Genomic DNA, 9,031 nt, shown 5'->3' with positions numbered 1-9,031 from the left:
TGGTAAGGATTTTATGTAATGCCCACATCACGGTTTTATGTACAGTTGTTGATAGTAGTGAACCAAAACTCTAACATAGAAGTTTACGTCAATGGCTTTAGTTAACATTAGGTTCAGTGGTTCCTGCTTCTCTTCAATCTAGGCTTGAAGATAGAAAGTGTAAGGTTCAGCTACCATGCTAAGGGCATCTGCTATAGAAAGTATGTCTCGTCCTGTTTTAATACTGAGAAAATCTCAGATTTTCGCATGTATAAGGTGTGCTATATTTTGTGGGTCTGGGTCACTCCCATCTCCATCCATTTCATCAGTTGATCCTAAAGAGTTGACGTTTAGACAATGGTACAATATTACATTTGTACATACCACTTTACCAGAACGGCATCAAATCACACTCTACTAATCCACCATTAGCATTTGTAACACCATTGATGCAGCCATTGTCATGCATTATCTCGCCAGTTCAGTCTTCTAAACAGATAAAAATATATGAAAACATGGCTAGCAGTTCAATCCCAGCAGTGAGTACTGGCGACCACCCACTGAAATTAAGCAAAGATATACTGGCTGTCAAAGCATCAAAAATGCCCAGGTTTGAATCCTGATTTGATTACCTTGTAGAATAAAAACAGCCAATGTTATCTAAATGGTCTCAAGACCTCAATTTCTGATGGTGCGTAGATGGAAACCAATCAATGGTGGTCTTCAGTACTCTGCTGCAGGCTGTAGCTACCTGTACATTGGGGTATGGGGCAAACTTGAAAACATTCCATCCATTCATGCTGTTTTTCATCATAGAAAAAACAAGAACTGAGGGTATCCATGAGTGTAGTAAATGACCTTCAATTGAAGTTAATACTGAAATTCACTGGTTGTTCTTTATTTTTTCCATTCTTAGCAGGAAAAATCATTGTCTACAAATTACTACCATAAGAACTGTCAGAAAAACAGAGCAAAAACACAAAGGAAACAAGATTTACATGGTTCACCTGAAGGCAACAGCCATGACCGAGCAGATGTGTTTCACTGTGAGGAAGAAGATGAACAATGTTAAAACCTAACCATTTTTCTACCCCTCTCAACCGTGTTAAGTTGGCTATAAATAGTTATAGGTGAAAGCCCTTAACCCCTACTTCAGGTATAAAATGACTGAAATGCCCCTGTACCCAAAAACGCCCCAAAAAGAAAAGAAAACACACAGGATCTCCAAACAATTCAGGGTGCAGAACCATTCATTTCAAAGAACTCAAAATTCTGAACAAAACTCATGCCAACCTGGCTATGGCTGACATAAAAAAAAGGGCCATCCAGGCGCGTTTAGGCCTCGAAACATTTCACATGGTTAAGATTGGTCTTCACCACAACAAGAACGATTATCTGCAAACGTTTGCATGCACAAGTAACAGGTCACTGTTATGGCTAATTAAAAAAGCATGACTCAAGCCAGTCAGAACATGGGAGCATGCATTATCAGAGCATCCAAAAACAACAACCTTGAAAAAAAGCCTATGTTTGCAGATGACAAATAAATTACCCACCTGAGGGTATAGAGAGGGGCGAACAGACAACATACCAGCTTCATGATGCATAATATTTTCAGTGGCAAACAAAGATGACGATTATTAAGATTATCATAACTTAGTAGATAAAATGCATGTATATTTATATCTGGAACCTGAATCTCTCTTACAAGAAGTGAATAACCAACTTTACCGAGAAATCTCTCTTGATAATTTTTTCCCTCAGAACTTATTAGTTTCTCCCATTAGATGTAAGGAATGACCCTCCACTACCACCACCTCTTCTCAGACAAAGAAATGAGCTGCAAGACAGTGGAAAAGGGGGGGGGGGGGGTTGGAAATCAGTAAGGAACAAAATAGAGGCAGTATTCATTCAGCAATACATAGCATAAAGGGAAACCAACATACAATATGATAAAATACAAAAAATGATAGAACATATAGTTATGGCAACCGAGCTGGATGAAATTACACAGATTTACTGATGTAAGCAAATAATGGAAGTTTGACCCTTGGTCCAGGTGCCACAATAAGTCAAGTAAAGTCTTAATCTTTATTAAAGACCATAAAGTGATTGACAAAAATTAAGAATAAACGTGGAAAATTTAAGTTCCAAGCACACATTAAAAATAATCATTAAAGGAAAGGGAAGTTCACCTGACGAGCAACCTGCGCTAGTCGCCTGCTATCTCGAGATGATTCAATTACCAAGCTTGACTTCTGTGGTTCTGTTGCACTATTTTGCATCTCCACTGTCTTCCTCTTGGTAGAATTTTCCTTTTCAAGGAGAGCATTCTCATCTGGGTTGCTCATGATCTCCTTCTTCCGCTTCCTCTGAAAGGTGTATTTGAGAAGCCTATCATTTGCAGCTTGTGCAGGAGCAGCAGTAATCGTTTCACATGGTTTTGTATCTTTGGCATTAGAATCAATTGATGGTACATGAACAGGATCAGGGTTCAGTTCAGAACCTGTATCCTCTATACTTTCCACAGCTTTGGGTTCCATCCTAGTCAATACTAACTGATTCATTAATGCTGGGTCATTTCTTGTAACATTTTGAGGACTGACAACTTCAGTGACAGCTTCTTCACTATCCACATGGGATTCTGATTCTCTCTGGGCCTCATCCTCAGCTACCCCTGAAGGATCTTTATCACACTCAACATTGCCAGTGATTCGGTAAGCAGAAGTCTTGGAATTAGAAAGGACGGCTGGTTCACAAGAATCAGCAGGCTGCTTGAGGTTCCTGCATCTAGTTTGCCTCCTTTTATTAGAAAATCTGCGTACAGATTTACCAGCTTGACCATTGTCACAGCCATCACAATGCTGCATTACTACTTCTGACTCAGCCACATTGTTCTCTTCTACAGGAAGCAATGGTTCACAGCAATCAGCAAGTGGCCTGCACTTTAGGTTCCTGTATCTAGTCCGTCTTCCTTTATTAGAACATCTGTGAAGGAATTTACCAGCTTGACCTTTGTCACAGCTGCTATCATGTTGCATTACTTCTTCAGACTCAGCCACACTCTTCTCCACTACAGGAAATGTTGGTTCATAAGGATCAGCAAGTGACATGTAGTTGAGGTCCTTGCATTTAGTCCGTCTTCTCTTATTAAAAATTCTTTGAAAGGATTTATTAGCTTGACCTTTGTCACAGCTGCTATCATGCTGCATTACTTCTTCTGACTCAGCCACATTCTTTTCTTCTACCACTATATTGTCATTATTGGAAGAGACTACAGCACAGCCTCCTTCAACTATTTCATCACTCTTTATGTGGAGGCACTGATCATCTTCATGTCCAGGAAGAGGCAACTTCACTCCATCTAGAAGATTCCCTTCAAATGCACGGATTCTCTGGGTACATCCATTCCTGTAAAGCTCAGGTTCTTTGCTTTGCATAATTAAGGAGGCTAAATCAGGGTTTCCAGCACAACAATTCTCCACGGGAGAATCAACTGAGATCTCAACATGTGCCTCATTCTCTGATAAAGAACAACATCCGCAATCTGAATCAGGAGGTGGGGACAAAATACCATTGGAACTGTTTGGCTTGTCCTCCTGTGATTCCTCTGCAAGAGAAGTAACATTCTCCATTGCCATTTGTCCATTCAAAACTTTCTCTGGGTTACTCTTCAAACTCTCCAGTTCATCTTGCATCCCTTTTAACTCCGATCTCAGGTCACTTACTATCTCCTCTGCTTCATGGAGCTGCAACTCAAGCTCTTCAATCCTACTCTGTTGACTCAGGGATGCTTTTTCTGCTTCAGCAATCTGAAAGAATGTAAAGCAGGTAATTATAGGTAGATGAAGTATATAATCCTTAAAAATGGAAGTTTAAATATGTTTAGAAATATTAAAACAAGCTTCCCTTAAAGTTTCAGAACCAACAATGCCCATTTGACCACCAAAAGTCCACAACATCTATCTGAAATCCCAATAAATAAATAAATATATATAAAAATAAACCCATCACTTCAAGATCTCAAGAATCTCATCCTGGTGGAGGTGGGAAGTTGACACAAGAATTCAAACCTAGCTTCAAAATGCATGCACACACCTATAGGCACACAGAGGTAGCTATATTAAGTACCAATTACACATGTTGGGAACATACGGTTTTGTCTAACTAACAGGCAACAATTATGAATTCCCGAATAAATAATTATATTCAGGACGAAATCAGAGCTGAATACTGTAGCTGAAGATTCCAAAAAAAAAACAAGAAAAACCAAATTTTATGATTCACTATCAGCTACTGGAATCTTCAAGTTGATTCATCATCCAACACACTGAATTTACCCACCCAACGATCTGACATCAAGTTGAAAACTTAGTCAATTTACAACTTCTAATTTTGCGTACTTCCTTTATGGCATAACACTTATAGTCTTAAGTTACTTCGATTATTTAGAAACTAAAGACCAAACTCAGTTTTATTTAAGTTATGCAATACCTGAGATGAATGAGTAGGAACACCAGAGAAGTTGAAATAATGAATTAACTATTTAGGAATTTTCCTGAGGTGATAAGTAGAAGGGAAATCAGAAGAGGTGCTATATTACAAGAAGGCTGCCAGATGCACCCATATGGAGCAATGATATGGTACAGTTTAAGAGTTACAAGAAAAGGTATGGACAGCAACCAGGAGAGAGATGTTGATTAAGACAATGATGGTTCTAGGAACAAAAGAGGCATATAAAGCTCCATCAGTCCATCTTTAACCAGAAAGACCCATCCAAGTTTTTCTAGCTAAATAAACAAGAAAATGCCAACTTTTACCTTGAATAGAAACAGATATTGGCCCAGCTGATAGAGGATTAAACACTTTGTGTTGAGTCCTTTACATCAACAACCAAGGAACAAATTTCCCAGATGAGAACCCTAATTCCAAATCTCAACAAGAACTTCATAATACACTTCCACGGAAATAAAACAGGTAACAGTTTGCTCAAATGGATAATACATTGATGGAAATGTATACCCAAAACCCAAAAGTAGTATGTCAACTCCTATTTCGATGAAAAATGCAAACACATTGGAGTAGCACAAGTCAGAAGCAGACAAATGCCTCACTTAAATGAAGGAACAAACAACCAAATATTTGTAATTGATCTGGACAACAAACTATGCTACTTTGAAAACTCAATCATAAATCAATTCCATCAAGTAACATCTCGCAACAATCCTGAGAATCAAATCCACAGATATCCATACATCACCTAATAAGCACACTAAGACACGCGTGAAGAAAAGAAGCAAGGACAACCATGATCATTTCCATACCAAAACTACGATTAACTAGTCAACCAACCTTGCAAATGAAAAAAAAAAAAAAAAAAATTACCCTGGATTCCATGATTTGTTTCATACGAAGTAACATATTAAGCGCCTCATCCTTTGCAGCAGAGAGATCTTGCTGGAAACGGAGGGTTTTGCGCTCCGAGACCATAATACGAGCCGCCGCCTCTTTCACCGTATTAAGGATTATATCAGCATAAACTCTCTTCAAAGCCTCCATTTTCTACTCAAATCAATACAGATGATACCGAGCAGAAGAAAGTTAACAACAACTTGAAGAAGAAAAAACTCAAAAAGTAGTTTACTGAATGAATTCGATAACGATCCACTACTGACATTGAACATAACATCAAAAAGCGGTTCCAATAAATTACTAAAAAATTAAAAAGATGAAATTCCGTGGCATGGAGAGGAAGAAGTAGGAGATGTAATTGAAAAAAGTAACACGTAGTTAAGCTTCTTACTTCAACTTCTTCCATCCTTTAATGGCCGTTTTCAGTTCAAACCAGGTTAGAAGAGAAGAAAGGAGGTCGTTGTTCGCTCCCCTTCTTTGCAGGCTTGCAGCTTGTCTGTTATGAACTGAAAGTCCTGACTTAATTACCGGATTACCCTCTTGTTTCACCTAAATTACTAAATTACAGACCTAAGATAAAATGCTCCAGAGTTCCGATCTGGGGCTGAAGGGATCGGATCCGACGAACAGTACGGCTCCAAGTACATATTCCAATTTCAAATTTGAAATGACTTCTCGTTTTCAGGAAATCGACGGTGAAGATTGTGACGATACATCAACTGGCGTGTAACGTCGGTGTATCTTTTGTTACGGGTTACGCGAAACGGTTTTAATCATTATAAAAGCGTCATGTTGCAGTTGCAGAAGACTGTTACACATGCATCATTTAGCGTCTACAAGGATCCCGTCATGTATACGTCGACACGTGGCTGACATTCCCTTTAAACGTCTAGAATTAAGGTGCATATCTAACTATTGTATACACTAATTCATACTCAGAAGAACTTCAAAGTTCTGATTCCATTAGTCAACAAACCGTCGGATGGGGATATGATTTGAGGGGCAATCTGACAAATATAGGCATCCTTCTGGTGGGACCACCAAAATGTTGGAGACGAGATCACAGTGGTGTATGTGTGCCACGTCAATGTGTTATATGGTCCGAGCGGTGTGTGTCACTGTGTTGTCGTCTTGGATAACTAACTCATATGCACTGCTGTGTCTATTTGTGCGACCGTTGGATTGAAACTATTTCATTAATGGCTCTGATTCTATTAGGAGTAAAACCCACCCCACCTTTTAAGCAAATTGGCGGTAAACTGGTGGGGAGGGATGCAATCTGGCGGGAACAGATGTCAACGGTGAGAGTCGTGAAACGTTAACTTCTACAACGCGCGAGTCGATACAGGGGTGGTTATACACTTATAACTTATGAGTTATACTTAATTGGTTACGTCGGAGCAGACCCGGATCCATAGATAAACTGCGGTTGGGTTTAAGATAAAAAATTTTGCCACGTGGGAATCTGTGATAATGGAAACGGATGGAACATGTCCTGTGTGGCCATTACATGTCTCCATTTACGTGGACAACCGAGTCAGACCGTGGTGTACATCATGATAAGTCATAACTCATAACCCCGTCCCAGAAAAACTCAGTAAACCAAATTGCGTGATGATCTTTACCGGTTGAACTTGGGTGAGCCGTTTGGTCTGGATGAATCCCTGGGCAAACAAACCCAATCTGAGAAGGGTATTTATTTTTGAAACATTATCAGCACCACCAACTGAGTTATCCCTTGAATTATTCAATTTATTAATTAGAATCTATTGTTACACCATAAGTCTCAGTTAGTTTTTATTTATTCATTTTTAATATTACCACCACTTCCTAAGAGAAGACAAAAATGAGGGACTTAGCTTTGGTGCTGCACAATTATTGCACAGCACCGTACAACCTATAGTCTAAATTGAAACTTGTGGTCAAGACAAAATTTCGACCACTCATTTTGTAGTTAAATTTTACCCCAAATAATTTTATTTATGCAAAATAAGGTGAAACTAGTGTCCGAGACAAATCTCAATCTGGATCGTAGGCTGCAAGGTGTTGCGGCAATATTGTGCAGCACTTGAGCAATTCATGAAAAAGAGTCATAACAAAACATTAGTCTTGTGTCAATGGTGGGTTAGTAAAGCGGTTAAAAGCCCAGACTCCCATGGGGAGGTCTTGGGTTCGCACCTATCCGGTGACATTTCATTTCCAGTATTAAAAAAGCACCAGTACCAAAAAAAAAAAAAAAAAAAAAAAAGTCTTGTGTGGTTGCAACTAAGGTTGGGCAAAGGCCGAGGCTGAAGATTGCAGCCAAGGAGTAGTAAGAGGCCATCTTTATCGCGAATCGACAGCCTCCCTTGCTAGGGCATGAGCAATACATTGTTCAACCTGGAAACATCAAATCGACACAATGAAAGACATCCCACCTAGGGCTGACGATCATTATTCAACCTAGAGATAACATCAAACCAACATTCAATGAAAGCGGCTAGAGATAACATCAAACCAACATTCAATGAAAGCGGTATGGAGATATCGGATATCCCTAATGAATTGAGGAAGATGAACACAAGACAATCATAGTTTGTGTTCAAGGGTATTCTTGTCTTGTCATTTTAAAAGGTTTAATTTGGTTATATCAACGGTTGACTATAATTGTTCTAATAGTTGAAGGTGTCGTTAATATATTTTTACCTTATATGGGATCTTAATGATAAATTTAATAATCTTGGATTCTAGGAGGGAGCATTAATTTTAAGGGTAACTAGAGGGTGGTGCTGAAATTTTTTTTTCTTCCGGGGGTTGGGGGTTGTGGGTAGGGATAGGAACAAATCCATTGAGCACTAGGGCTTTTACAAACGTGGGCATTCAAATTACATAAATTTATAAGCCAATGATTGATCTTTTGCCAAACTTTCGACAACTCAACAAAAGAGGGCAAACTTTGGTAAGAAATCTGCAATAAAGTTAGAATTTTTTTATTTAAAATTTAAAGCAAATAGACTCACAGGAGTGCTTCAATCAGTTCTAAGTAAAAGCCTTAGCAGTAGTTCAGATTTTTCTTTTTAGTCAAGTCTTTTGAATTTGAATCCACCATTGAACAAATCGCTTTAATTCTAATTGTCTACAAATAACCCTCTCTAATTGCAAGTGGTTTAACCAAGGTTATGATGAAATTTCAAGCTAAGTATCTATTAAGGATCAAATATCTAAATATGACCGACCATGATTCAGATCAACCAACATCCAATTCGATGAACCGGATAGGTATAATCAATGAGTGGTTCGACCATAACGGATACTTAATGGAGATTAGTTATCAAGAACGATCAGAGATCTATTAGCAATGAACTTCCGAGCAAAGGAGATCAAGGGATTCTTTGGTTTGGTTAGAAGAGTACGGGTCGAGCTCATTAACAAATAGCAAGAGTTCGAGCAGGACTCAACTACTAAAAGGCACAGGCACGTAAACAACTCTAGAATATATATAAACAGATCAAACGAAAGAGATATGCTAATCTGCAAAGAGGGCTTGCGAAACAGGGTTTTGAGATTGGCTAGAGTCATGGGTTTTATTTTGTAAATCTATAAAATATTAAATACTTAAATGTAAAAAAAAAAATTATATTTACGTATACACCCTGCTTTG

At 38.5% G+C, this 9,031-nt stretch overlaps 1 protein-coding gene across 1 annotated transcript; it reads right to left on the bottom strand.

The window, feature by feature from the left end:
- Window positions 1-1,505: 1,505 nt before the first annotated feature.
- On the bottom strand, window positions 1,506-5,863 carry LOC149006872 (uncharacterized). Its single transcript, XM_089164512.1, has 4 exons — window positions 5,783-5,863; window positions 5,365-5,541; window positions 2,175-3,791; window positions 1,506-1,819 (listed from the first exon to the last, which is right to left on the bottom strand). Exons 1-4 carry the CDS (start codon window positions 5,795-5,797, stop codon window positions 1,787-1,789), a joined length of 1,842 nt encoding a protein of 613 aa, XP_089020638.1. The 5' UTR covers window positions 5,798-5,863; the 3' UTR covers window positions 1,506-1,786.
- Between the last annotated feature and the right edge of the window lie 3,168 nt (window positions 5,864-9,031).

Source organism: Hakea prostrata, chromosome 8, assembly GCF_041222555.1.
Source record: "Hakea prostrata isolate BN-2017 chromosome 8, UWA_Hpros_2, whole genome shotgun sequence".
Lineage (NCBI taxonomy): Eukaryota > Viridiplantae > Streptophyta > Magnoliopsida > Proteales > Proteaceae > Hakea > Hakea prostrata.
Note: the sequence above shows the minus strand (reverse complement) of the source record. Positions and strands in the feature narration are given on the sequence as shown.

What these genes read in the sequence shown, in the direction of transcription:
- LOC149006872 (XM_089164512.1), bottom strand. An exon ending in AACAAATCATGGAATCCAGG is followed by an intron (nt 3,792 to 5,364) that starts GTAATTTTTTTT and finishes ACATTCTTTCAG; the next exon opens with ATTGCTGAAGCAGAAAAAGC. An exon ending in TAGCGCAGGTTGCTCGTCAG is followed by an intron (nt 1,820 to 2,174) that starts GTGAACTTCCCT and finishes ACTGTCTTGCAG; the next exon opens with CTCATTTCTTTGTCTGAGAA.